The following is a 13,686-nucleotide window of genomic DNA, read 5'->3' on the forward strand; positions in this document are numbered from 1 at the left end:
CTTCCAAGTCCTCTGCCCGACTCCATTAAATTAAAGATATACAGATGAACACTCTGGTTTTGAGTCAGGCAAGAAGGCTTTTCTTCTATAGCTCCACTGACTGCTTCTGCATCGACAGGAACCCAGCCTGGGTCTTCCTGTTGTCCTGAACAAGCCAACCTGATACCCTGGCAGACATCAGTGAGAGCAAAAGCGCTGTTATCTGACACTGCTCTGCTTTTAGGAGGTCACTGGGAAGATGCACTTGAATAAATATGCAAATTAAACCAACAAATTGCATAACCCATTCTCCTTGCTAGCACCTCTCTGTGGAAAACCAGCCTTGATCTGCAGAAGGTCAGCCGGCAGGGCAAAACCATTTTTCATCTTGTCTTCATAATAGCTAGTCACTCAATCTTCAAAATTATTTTCATGCATACAAGTCAGTCTCAAGGTTACACCTCAAAACCGTTCCTGGCTACAGATCAGCCATTCATGAATCTCTCCCTGTGCAATGGTCTATAATTATACACGTCCATTGCCTGTCTTGTTAAGGAGCACTTATACAGGATCAACTTACAACACCTACTGCTGAAGCTTAGGCATCTCATAACGTATCATAACTCTAAAAGCTTTAGAGGTTAAAACAAATAAAAATCTAATACAGAAAGCAGCATGTCTTAGTACGCATGAGACGATTTCAAAGTCTGTTCTGATGTGCATAGTCATGTGAAATAACAGGTCTTCACAGCAAAGTTGCAAGTATCTTTTTGGATAAGGGCATACAGGTCTGGAAACATGTACTCACACTTCTTTGATGCCATGATAGTATTTAACAGTCACCAGCACAAGTTTTGTAAACAACTTACTATGAGGAAAACTGTTTTTTTTTAAAACACATAGGGATGATGAAATTATTAGGTTGTTACCATTTAGCAATGTCTGTTAGCAATTAGCAGAGATAAAAACAATTCTGTACCCAGCAGTTTTCAGCAAAAGAAGTTCCCAGCTTCCTCCAGAATAATAACTTAAAATAAAACACCTAGAAATGATTCTTTTATATTTGTTCAATGAAATAAGAAACTCTGGTTGCTTTGTATTTATTTTCAAGCCTGTGCAAGATTAGACACGTATTCTATAAGGCATAAAGTCTTTTTTTGATGAAGAGATTCTTGCATCTGAGGGAGACTTACGTGGTCACAAAGGAAAATCTGGGAACAAGGGATTCCTCCATTTCCCCAAGTCACAGAGAGAAAAAGGGGAGACAGAACAGAATAAAAGGAAATAGGGAAAGGATGGAAGCAGATGGAAAATACAGGGTTTGTACACACTACATGTGCTTGCATCAAGGGGAAGAGAGTTTCCAGATCCTATTCCACCACCACTACTAGACTTTGATAACAATCTCCAACTGCAAGCCAAGTTTTGCTTGTTAATTTATGAATAACAGACTCAGGTAGGAAATCGATTCTCTGGTTCTACTCCAACCTTTAGAGCTAGAATAGGGGATTAGATAGTATTCACCAGTTTAGGAAGTGTCTTTTGAGAAGTTTGTTTAGCAGAGAAAGGACACAATAGTCCTGTTTCCCATTCATCTGACATCAAGAAATAGGCAGAGAAGACACAAAAAGTAAAAACACTCCCTAGGTGATATCCACAGAAGGTCACAACTCAGAGTGATGAACAGCTCACATCAAGGCAATTTGCTGAGATCAGTGAAATAAATCCCTTCCTCTTCTTGGAGCTCACCCATCTCATTTGGTGTATGCCATCCTGGATGAAGTGAAAGGCCCTTGATTAGTGGTCTGGAGCATCTTAGGAGGAGAGACTGAGAAAGACTGAGAACTGGGTCTGTTCAGCTTGGAGAAGGCTAAGAGGGGATCTTATAAATGCCTGCAAAAATCCCAAGGGTGGGTGTCAAGAGGATGGGACCAGACTCCTTTCAGTGGTGCCCAATGACAGGATGAGTAGCAACAGGCACAGACTGAAGCACAGGAGGTTCCATCTGAATATGAAGAGAAACTTCTTTACCTTGAGTGTGCCAGAGCACTGGGACAGGCTGCCCAGAGAGGTTGTGGAGTCTCCTTCTCTGGATGCATTCCAGTGCAATCTGCTCTAGGTGAACCTGCTTTAGCACAGGGGTTGGATTAGATGATCTCCAGAGGTCCCTTCCAACCCCAACCATTATGTGATCTCTCTTACTTGCATCGTTATGTCCTTCTCTGCTTTGCAGTTTTCATTTCTTACCACTCCCGAAGTGCTAATAGTAGAGTGCAGTATTTATTTTGCTTGGCAGCTATACCTGCGTCCCACACCCTATCATCTTGGGACAGGGAACTATCCTGCCTTCTCCAGGACAGGGAGCACAGCCTCTACAGTAAGTTCTTTGTGCTCAGAGTTAAATCTCTAATTTGTACACAGGACATTTTCCAAGAGAAACTGCACAGAGAGGATAATCCCAAGGTAAAGTGGCCCCTATGGCTTCTATTGCAACTGCTGCCTCCTAACAACTGCTTAGCTGGATTTGGCAGGGGTCTGTCTCTCACACTTAACCTTCCCCCTGAGTGCAGAGGGCAACTAAGTTGAGTTCAAAGACTCTGGATCCAACTCCTTGTTCTGGCAGCTTCTGCCAGGGGTCCTTGGCCAAGTCCCTGCACAGGACAAGTAACTGCAGCAGGGACCTGCTCTGCCCTGGCTCAGCGTTCTGCTGCACGAGTGCCGTGTTTCAGCCACGCTTTACAAAGGTCTGGAAACATGCCCAAGGCTTGCAAGGTACAGTGTAATGCTTAAAATGCAAACCCTGAGAGATTCCTGCATACTTACAAATCTCTGGTTTGTGCTAGAGATGGAAATGGTTTCAGCATTTGATGTCAACGTACCACGTTTTTCTAAAAGAAGACAAAATTTTATGAATTTTTGTCTTGATGTCAATTCTCCGTAATACAATAACAGGACAATAATCAATCAGCCCGGTATTACAACAGATACTGTGCCTGCAGAAATATCTATCCCAAACGGCTTTAAGTCCAAAAACAGGCAGTGACTGAGAAAACAAAACAAAATAATTCTTCTCCTTTCATTTTACAGATTTGGTATAGAAGTGCTGAGATGTTAAGCAATTCACAAAGCTCAACATAAAAATTGCTTTTCCTGCTACAAAGGAGTCTGATATCTCAGAATCCTTCCCATGCTGCAGCAAAGCAAAACCAAGGTCCTTTGAGAAGGGAAAGGGACATCAATGCTACCCCTGTGCAGAACAGCTAAGACTTTCCTCATTCAGGAGCTACAAAACAGGTTCAAATCTTTGGCTACAATCAAGGAGAAGAGAATTTCACTTGGGACCCTCTCAGTGAACACCCAGACACAGGATTTTTCAGCATAAGGCATGTGTAAGAGCACACAAACACTCATTCAAACCAGAAGCTGAGTTCTTGCTGTGATCCAACACTCCAGTGTTATTGGAGTCCCAGCCTTACTGGTGAACAAACAATACAGCGGTTTTCCAGCTCTCTGTTCCAGTGACCTACCCAAAGGTAACACAGAAGCCTACTGCAGAGCTGGAGTCTCACCCTGGACCTTCTATATCCTCTATGGTGCTTTAAAAACAGACAATGCTTCCTCTTTCTATTCCTTTTTAAGTCTCACTTTTCATAAAATTTGAAAGCATTGGAAAAGATGGGTTACCTGGACACCACTTCCTTTCCTCTACTGCTTTTTGAACATGCATAAAATATAAACACAGCTTTACAAAGCCACCTTTTAAATATGTATCCTGGAAGATGACAATCAGATGATGTTCTCAGAGACTACCTTATCAAAAGGAACAAATAAATTCTAAGCAATAGTTTTAAATCAAACAAAGCCAACAACAGAGGAAAAAAAAATAAGGAAAAAAACCAATGAGCCTTACTGAGTAAGAATCAATGAATCAGTGGGAAACACCTGAAACAGCTTTTAAAAACATTTTTGTGCCTAATAGCTTTTCTATATATTCCCTCTTCACTCAAAGTATTAGAAGCAATTGCTGTTCAACAGCTACTATTGGATTAGCTGAGCCAGGTATATTGGAAAAATTGGCAAATAAAAATTAATATTATGCTTTGAGCTCTGAGCGTGAGTCAGGAATGGTACACAATGGTTATGAGAGCTGTCTAGGGGCTCGGTACCTTCAGATCTGTAGTGTTTATATACAGCATACTGCAGATCAAAAAGGAAATCTGAAATTCACATCTGAGACAAAAATTGTTTACGAAAGCAAAGCTTTGCGAATCAGATCTCAACAGTTCCACAGAAGCAACGCACATAAGTGTCACAGACTTCAAAGCACCCTGGAAGCTTCCATCTTTCATCTGGTTTGTGTACTGGCAGCTGTGACGACTGACAAGCCGGGCCAGGTGATTTTCAAGAGAGGTTCAGCCAAAAATGCACAAAAGTGCTTCAGGAAATGTTTATTTGCCATAGTAATCACCTCACATCAGTGCTGCCTTCAGCGAACTTGGACAGGTTGGTGACACAGGGCCATAAACAGCAGACTGTCCTGCAGAATGACCCGCAGCATCTCAGTGCACTTTATTCTGATGAAGAGGGCATCTACCAGTCAGTGACACAGGACATGAGTTACAAGACAAAAACAGAGCAGCGATTTATGCAAATCTGAAAATACATCTTTTCTTACACTGGATGAAAAAGATGAGCCTGCAACTAATTGCCTGAACTAAGAATTAGCCTAGGGGTCAGCTCTGCCCCAAGGGAAACATCCTGAGGCTGAAATTCACTCAGGCCAATTCTTCACATTTTTCCTGGTTGGCAAACGCTTAATGGAAAAAAAATCACTTCCACTTCAATAAATTTGCATTTATACAATTTATCTGTGTCACGGCCTGCCATCAGTGGTTCAGCATGAATTAGTTTCTGATTAAGAGCCACCTTAATTATTTCACAGGAAAACTTGAACTAGCTCCCATTGCCAGCATGGTTAAGCCTTCAAGAGCAGGGCAAAAGTCTGTGCCAAGCTGACGAGGTGGCAGCAGAACTCATGAAGATGCCCCTAATGACACAGGGAGCTCTGAAGGGGGAGAGCAGCCTCCTGGGTGGGCAGCAGCTCCAGGCCAGGGCAGCCAGGAGGACACAGACTCCAGCAGGCAACAGCTTTGCTCAAGATCACTTTGGCTGCCATGTTGTTTATCTGGTGTTCACCATAGTTAGAAGGTAAAAGCCTTATTTAACTTCTCCTCCCCTCTCCCCCCCATCATTCTTAAAAGCTAAATATGTTTTATAATGAAAGATCGTAGGTTCTAATTTAAAAAAGCAGAGAGGTGATGGAGCATGTGATTGCACGTGTGCATAGTATTAAAAGTGGTTGCTAAATCTTCCTCTACATGTCACTATTAATACAAACTGGAGTGGAGCTGTGGTACAGACCTGTACTAGCTCCTTCTCCTTGTTTCCAGCTGCTTTAAAAACTTGACTTTTCAGGCTGTATTGACTTCAGCTAACAAAATTAAGCATCCTTTAAATTAAAAATGGATCCGTCTTTTTACCTAAGTTAAAAACCAAGAAGATACTTGATTCTTTGATTGTGATTCTACCCAATTACTTTTGTCCTTTCCAGGGGAACAAAGACTGCAGTCTCCTCTGGCTATGGTGCTGTTGAGGCCATAAACTTGGGTCTCTATCACAGCACAGACACATTTTTTCCCTGTGTAAACTGTTCACCATTAGCTCTGCAATAGCTTCCCATCGGTTTTGATGAATACCCTTGCGGAGTGCAACTATTTAAATAATGAGCAGAGAAGAGCAAAGGTTTTCTTCGTAATTCTTTGGTGTAAAAAGGCTTCAAAAGGCAAACGCATCATGCATGTATTCATTTTAAAACATGTACCCCAAACCAGACTTCTCAAGAAAGATCTTCCAGACACCACCTTTTTGTAAGAAATGACTCTATATATATATGCATAGTCATTTGTATTATAATTTCTAAGACTGAAAAAAAAAATGCGAAGATTATTTCAATCTTTGAGAAGCAATTACTCAAGCCCTTTGAAAAACAACTTGGGAAATGCTCAAAATTATAATGAGTAGAAATAGCCTAAGCTCTAAGAAGTTTATCTTTGTCTCATCCGCACGTTCCCTCTCATGTTTAAATCCCTAGAAAGGCAGACATACAAAATGGATTGCTGAGGTTTCCGCAGAGCCCATAGTTTAATTCATCTCTCTCCAGCAGACATCTTATGCCAGTGACGTTTTGTTACCGATCCTTGGGAAATTCTAGCAGCTATTGCAGTGTTATTAACTTGGACACTGCTGGGAGCCTGGACATTCACAATACCCTTACATCTTCACAGTTGCATGGGAGAGCTGCGCTCTGAATATAATAAAGGGCACTTGCAAGAGTATTAATTTCTACAATTGAATACACTTAACAGAACTACAACAGCAAGTCTGTTTCATAAATGCAAGTCTGTAAGCTCCAAGCTTACACAATGTTAGATGTGTGCTACACTGTGTGCCTTGTTTAGTGATAACAAGTATGACACTATATCAGGTTTTTTTTCCTTTATTGGAAGTCTGGTAGTTCTTATGCCCTTCCTTTGAAAGTCACAGGAACACATAATAATCCAAGCTTTGATTTTTTAGAGGGCCAGGTTTATAAGGCTGAAACCCAAAGACTGCACCCTGAAGAATTGCAGGCAAAAAAAAAAAAAAAATCTAATCCCTTCTCTTGTTTTTCAAAGTCCCATTGTTAAAATTTGGCCCTTTTCAAACTTAAAAGCATCCTCTAATTGCAGGAAGATGTAACCTGAAGCCACAGGAGTTCTGCTTCTAGTGCTTTCAGCTACAGCTTTCTGTACCACTTTTGCAGGCCAATGTCAGCACTTTGAACAGTCTCTTACATCTGCACACCAATAGCGACCTTGATTAACTCCCTGGAACTCCATGCTGTCTCCATTAACATTAAGGATTTGTCTTTTTGTTCTTGCTATTCAGGGCACAAGCACAGGTCTCTGGCAGCTCCTGAGCTGTCCTCACTTTGTTCTGCATTTTGCCCTAATGCTGCCCCAGCACCGTTTGCTGCTCCCGAGCTACACAGACGTTTCACATCTTCAGACTGAAATGCTTTGGTCATAGTGGCTTTTGCCTCAAAAGGACATAATTATCCACACCAGCAGTTCCCAAACTCTGGTTTGTAAAGCCACAGTGATAGCTTCTTAGCGCCAGGCTGCTTTAAAGTTTAAACCATAAACTTGAGAGAAATTGAGGATTAAGGAAGTTGCCTGCATTCCAAAATGTTTGGGAATGAAAGAGCTTAAAAAGTGAGCTCAAAAAATGAGCTCACCATTCTTTCACATCAGTCCCTCCACCACTCTGCTTGACCACCACAGCTGCAAAGTGAAGTTACAGCCCACTGCAATCCCTTCATTTTCCCAAGGAATGGGACACTATGAGCAGAGCAACTAGATACCCAAAGTTGACAGCAGCAGCCATGGTACAAACAGCTACCAATTGGCCCTGTCTCCACCCCTGAGCTGTGCCAGACACTCTCATATCATGCTGGGAACACATCCAGGGCAAGCTGGGTAAAGTCACCCAACACCCTCACCCCTTCATTTAGTTGGATGCCTTTGTTCAGGCTGCTGGAAACATTATGCCTCAGCTACAGGGTCAAAAATAAACTTTTTCATCATCAGCTCCTGGTTCACTAGAGAAAAAACACTCCAGAAGAGCCAATACAGTTCTCTGTGCAACCTTCCTGCCAGCCCTTCACTGCTGTTATCACCAACTAGGTGCAACTGCACTTGAGCAGCATCCTTTGGCCAGGCAGCCCACTGCCTATGCTGGCATATACAGTTTGGGACTAGAGCTGTTCGGCCGGTTGTTACCCATGTTTGCAGTCTTCAGAGCCCTCCTGCTCCTTCTTGGCCACAAAAAGTAATATGCCCTTAGTGGTCACATGTTTAGTGAAAAGTTTCAGGTTCTCAGCATATGGCCAGCAGGTTCATTGTATGGTCAGGGTTATGCAACAATTTATATTTTTTTCACTTAGCCTTCCAAAATAATTCTTTATTTTTAAAAAATAACAGAAGTTTTGGCAAGTTTGAATGAAAAGCTTCCTTCCAACAAGGCTAGGAGAATCACAAAGAAATCCCCAGCTTTCGTTTTCCTATGTGCTATTAGCAACACTCTCTCCGAAACAGTTTGGTGAACTGAGGTAGGTTTTGGTCCAGTGCTCTACTTTCTTGACTGCGGTAGCATTTCAGTGAATTCTGACTTTGGGTTCATAATGCTATCTTGCTTGAAATTGCAACTCATGGATACAAGATCATCTTCTAATCTCTTGTTGAGTTCGGGAAGGCTGCAGTAAGGCCAGGCCGCTGGAAACACCGTCTAGCAAGTCCATCCTCTTTCAAGCAGAAAGGGGAGGAAGGGCAAATTTGCAAAATTATTCTCTCATTCATTACTTTGGAACAAGAGACACATAAGCCAACAACTCCTTTTCATCTTTTGCCTTGAAAGAACTTGGTAATTAAGAAAGCATTTCTCCCTGATGGGTCTCAAAGATTAGAGAGGAGACTTCAGTGCAATCTAGTCCAGTTATAGCTCAAATAGGAAAAGAGCTGCTTTGTTTTGTTTTCCTCTTTCAGGAATCGCAAGACTGACATTTAAAAGAAGCCACAGTGCACAGCTAGCCAAGCACTCAGCTATCAGGATATGCCAAAACAGAGGCTTTGCACTTGACCTCCACTCCACATTCCTCACCTCTGGGAACCTGCATTATGATGCTATTTACATAATCACAGTATTTCCCTAATACAACTGTATGCTTTTCCCTGTGCACCATCAAGTTGTGTCTCTATTAGATAGAGATGTAAAGGTCATGTCAAGGACATCCCCAGATTCACCAGTAATAGAGCAGGAAAAAAAAAATTTAAATCTAAATTTTGGAGGGTGGGGAGGATTAATCCTCACCATATTATTTTTCTTAAAAAACCAAACCAAACCAACCAAACAAACAACAACACACACAGTGAAAACCAACAAACAAAACCACCAACAAATAAAACCCAACAAGTAACCCTTAAATTATAGCCAGGAACTGAAAGAAAAGCACTTATTTATATAACTTCTGGTGGCACTGAAAATTGAGTCAAAATTATTTAGTGCATGTTTTGTATCTGTCTTGAGGACTACTGCACAAGTAATGTATCTGCAGGCTGTTCTTCATCTGCACAAAATATTACTAAAATGTAATCTGACAAGCAGATTTTTCCTAATGCCACCAGCTTACATGAAAAACTCAATTTTCAGTGAGTCTACAACCAGTGGGAGAATGACAAGCTGGGATGGGGAAGTATCTCAGTGGTGTTCTAGCTTTATGTCCAGACCCGGTATCAAGAAGCAAAGGCAGCACGATTCAAACTAAGGAAGAAAGGGGTAAGCACACACACCCAGAAGCAGAAGGGAGAGGAAAAGCGGCCTAATCAAAACTAACAGCAGGATTTCTGCTCATACTTCAAACTGGGAGCAGAAGCAGCCCTTCATTTGCAGTTCTTGAAAGCAAACCCCTGGAGTCCATGTAGAGGAGTGCTCTGCAAAGAACTGACAATCCTTTGAATTTAGTAATTTTCAGAAGTACCAGCCTCTTTCCACCCCCCCGAACATTTTTCTCATTCTCAGTCACTTATTCATTAGTATTACTATTACACACTTAACTGACCTTTTCTTTTATATGACAAACCCAAGTGTTCATTTTTGAAGCCTGAGGTTCATTACCTGTACTCATTTTAGACGACTTCCCATACTCTCCCTCCTCTCCGTTTCAAGCTGTCTGATTTTTGAGGTGTTGCTTGAAACACATCTCTTGAGAAGTCCAGGTATTCACCATCTTCTCTACTTTTTGTTAAAAGGTATGTGTACCTTCTGGCTTCACATTCTTCACTTTAGTCTGATGAAACCACCCTCCAAACTTTTTCCCTCAGGTACATGTCAGCATTACAGAAGCCACTTGTGAACCCAAATAATTTCAACAGACATCCAGTGAGGCTTAGAGGAACCTCCAAAAAGTTTAGACAACCCCCTGAAAGATAGCAGGAGACTGGAACTGGACTTGTTCAGGCACTCAGATGCACTGCAACAGCAGCAACACGTACCTTTTGGTACCCAAATACCACCAGGGCCAGACTCACAGCAACCAGCATCATACAGGACACTGTACCAGGGGTGTCAAACCTCAAGAGTGTGCCCAGTGCTATGTCAAGACTCCCAAAACTTGCAGGAGATTATCACACTATTGCAGAAAGACACAAGCAGAAGAGAAAAGGTACAGGCTAGATTTTCAAAAGCTTGCTGGCATACTTCAACATAGACAGGCCCTGTGCAAGCATCCTCTGGTAACGTAGCCAGCCTTTGCCAAGTGCAGTCTTCAGTGCCTCAAGAAGTATCAGCATTCGTGTGAGAAAAGTTCCCAAAGACCTTAAGTAGGGCTACAAAGGGATGCCCTGTCACTCCACTCGCTTACAACCCAGCATTAAAACTTTAGCCTAAGTGCTAAAAAACTCTCAGTGCTCTAACCAGAACCTATCCATCATATGGGAGGCAGGATTTCAATAAGCTGCTGAAATTCAAAAAAGAAAGTAGCAAGAGTGCTTTCTGCAAAACGTATTACTTTGTGCTGGTATTTCTGCAGAAGATAGGATTAGTTTCTTGCTGTCTTGCAGTATGATCAAGGGCAATGTAAGGATAATAATTAAGTGAATTCTATTGCTAGCTGTCATAAGTGATAAATATAATGCATAATTAAACAAGCGGCATCTAGACTGCCTGGAGGAAAACTTATTTAGTTCTTTCATTAGGACAGACTAATATCTCTCACATTTTTGCATTGCATTCTCACGTTTCACAAATCCGCTGAAAATCAACAGCTTTACGTTAGTTTCTGTGGCTGCAGCTGCCCAGGAACCACCCGCTGGGAACAGACCCCATGTGCATCACCAGATCAGCACCCACCTTGTGAGTACAGAAGGATCTGCATCTCCAGAAGAACGCAGGTGAAAACCTGGACCAGGTTCTCCAGGCCCAGCAGCTCGAAGACCTCTCGCAGCGGGTAGTCAGAGAGCGGCAGCTCGTTGGGCCCAGGTCTCTGGCAAATGATGGGCTCGTAAACTCCATAAAACTTCAGTGACCTCCCCGGGGGCGGCAGGGGCACCTCATAAAGGATGTTGTGGATGTAGCTCTCCAGGGGCAGAGGTGGTGGCTGCTGGGAGGTCACCGCCTTATAGAGCTGGATCAGGAACTTCTTGCAGGCTTGCATGAAGGGCAGAGGGGTGATGAGACAGATGCATTTGGAGACATACAGCGTGTCTCTGCTGATGTCGTAGGAGTTGTACCTCTGGAGCTTGGCGAGGGACGTGGCATCTCCCTCGTCGATGCTGCTGGCCAGGGAGTCCATGCTGCACGAGGAGGAGGCGCAGACGCTGCTGTATTGCTCCGCGTTGTGCATCTGGTAGAGGGTTTGCATTGCTGTGCAGATCTGCTTGCTCGTGACCTCCTCGTAGAAGGTGAGCACAAACCCATACGTACGAGAGCCATCTTCTCTGGTGATGATGAACGAATGGAGCTGTGGATCTCTGTTATCTGCCTGCGTCCTGAACGACAGCCCTTTGGGCATACACAGCTAAGAAAAGAAAAGAAATATATAGAGTGAACTAAGCTGCAATTCTATTTTGTTACTTCTGCTTCACAGGCACATTCTTTTCTTGCACCACATCATAACAAGCCAGTTGTCACTAAATATAACTCCCCTGAAAAGTAACCAAAACCAAACAGCTTAAAACTGATGCTACTTAAGAGTTAGGCATGACTGAAGAAAGGAAAACACCCTCAAAAATCACCAATCTATTAAGTCATTATGACTTATTTTCATTACTTTGTAAATTTATTTTCACTTTGTGAGCCTTTGTCTCATTTACTTAAACGTCACATAAAGACATCTGCTTTTGTTTCCACTTGCATATATCATTCCCACAGTAATCTAAAATCAGAGCGCCAAGGGAGCATCTTTTACCACTGAATTAAAATTACAGACTTCCTGAAATTCTTTGATCTTCCCTAATTTTCTTAAAAGAAAGCAAAACAATTGATTGACAGCTATTAAATTGACTTACATCGGAAGAAGGGCGGGGGGGTGGGGAGAGGCAGGGATGTACATGGAACCACCCAAAATCTATGAAAGCTTCATTTTTTATTTACCACTCTGCAAAGTCTTTTGCAGTGATTCCACTGCACTGGGTGTTTCTCTGAAACACAGCACTAGTGATAACTCGAGGCATTTTTCCAGGCATTCCTCAGGAATTCTTTCAGCCTTCCAATACAAAATAACAGACATCCAGCAAAACTTGTTTGAATGCGCATCAGCATGAAACCCCTTATGTTCTATCTACATCAGTTTGTTAATAAACAAAGAATAAAGATTCCTCTGTACCTTCCATCTGAAGAAATAAAATGAAAGAAGAGAGGGAGACCCTTCAAAGTGCTCCTCCTGTTCCAAAAGGCAACACGAGAAGGCAACTTTCCCAAGGGATGTGAACATGGACACAACTGAGTGCACCCCCTAATGTCTCACCTTGACCAGAAGTAAGCTCTTCTGATGGTGGAAGAGGTAAAGTGAAATAATTATATATTTTCATCCTATGCTGAACTTCACCAGTGCATCTTGCAGAGACCATTCAACAACCTGATAAAGCTGCTGCCTGCCTGGCTGGGATTTAGGCAAGTGGTCCAGATCAGTCCACAACATGCTAGCAAGCCCCTAAGTTGTCATCTAGGACAGCTCTTACGTATTCCTCTAAAAGGTAATGTATAGGAAAATAAGTAGCTTGGAGCTGGTAGAATTTAATTCAGTTGATGAGCTTTGCTGACATAAACCCTGAAATTGCAGTTTAAATCATTTTTGAACAGCAGCTTCATTTTCATTCAAAAGATTTTTATTTTTTTTTTATTGAGGCATTAACAGCAGTGCCATAGTTAAGACTTCTCCAATAAAGTAGTAGTAAAAAATCCTTCTCATGCTTTATTTAAATTTATTCTGCGCAACAATTATCTCTTAAGTTCATTTTTTCGCAGGCTTGCTTAATAAAAAAAATATTTCTAGAATATGGCATTCAATGGCAGCTAGAGCCTTATCAAATCCAATCAGGCCAAAATCATAGGTTTTAATCAAAGATTATACTTTTTTTCACTTTACAGAAAAAGCAAATGATATCTACTGGTACAATCAGGAACAGACAAGCATCAAGGAAATTCAGACCAGCTGAGATAATTTCAGAAGGCTATATTAAATGAATTTCCTCCAAGTCTCAATTATCATTCCCTTGTCTTTTATATACTGAATATACACATACACGACAGGACACCCATCTTAAGTTTCAGCCACGGCCCAGCATATACAGAATATTGACATTTTAAGACCCTGGCACAGAGAACTGCCACTGTTGTTAGATCTACAAGAGGACATGAGAAAAAGCAAGGAAAGAAAGAAGATGGGAAAACACAGAGGCAGGGAAGAATGACCAAGGATCACTTAAGAAGCTAAGATCAAAAGGAAGGGCCTGTGCTCATTTTCCAGCAATACAGAAAGCTTCAAATTTGCAGTTAATGCATGAAAACTTTCATCTTAGTGCCTTGGACATCAATCACTTCCCATCTCATTCG

General features: G+C 41.9%; 1 protein-coding gene across 2 annotated transcripts in view; it reads right to left on the bottom strand.

Annotated features, from left to right (window-relative positions):
• The window catches only part of DENND5B (DENN domain containing 5B), a 119,458-nt gene that overhangs the window by 48,659 nt on the left and 57,113 nt on the right, over window positions 1-13,686 (bottom strand). For both annotated transcript variants that reach the window (XM_082059071.1, XM_082059072.1), the window contains exon 3: window positions 10,984-11,650. In XM_082059071.1, coding sequence (XP_081915197.1) covers window positions 10,984-11,650 — 667 coding nt within the window. The remainder of the gene's footprint in view (window positions 1-10,983; window positions 11,651-13,686) is intronic.

This window comes from Streptopelia decaocto (assembly GCF_964273445.1).
Source record: "Streptopelia decaocto genome assembly, chromosome: 1".
Lineage (NCBI taxonomy): Eukaryota > Metazoa > Chordata > Aves > Columbiformes > Columbidae > Streptopelia > Streptopelia decaocto.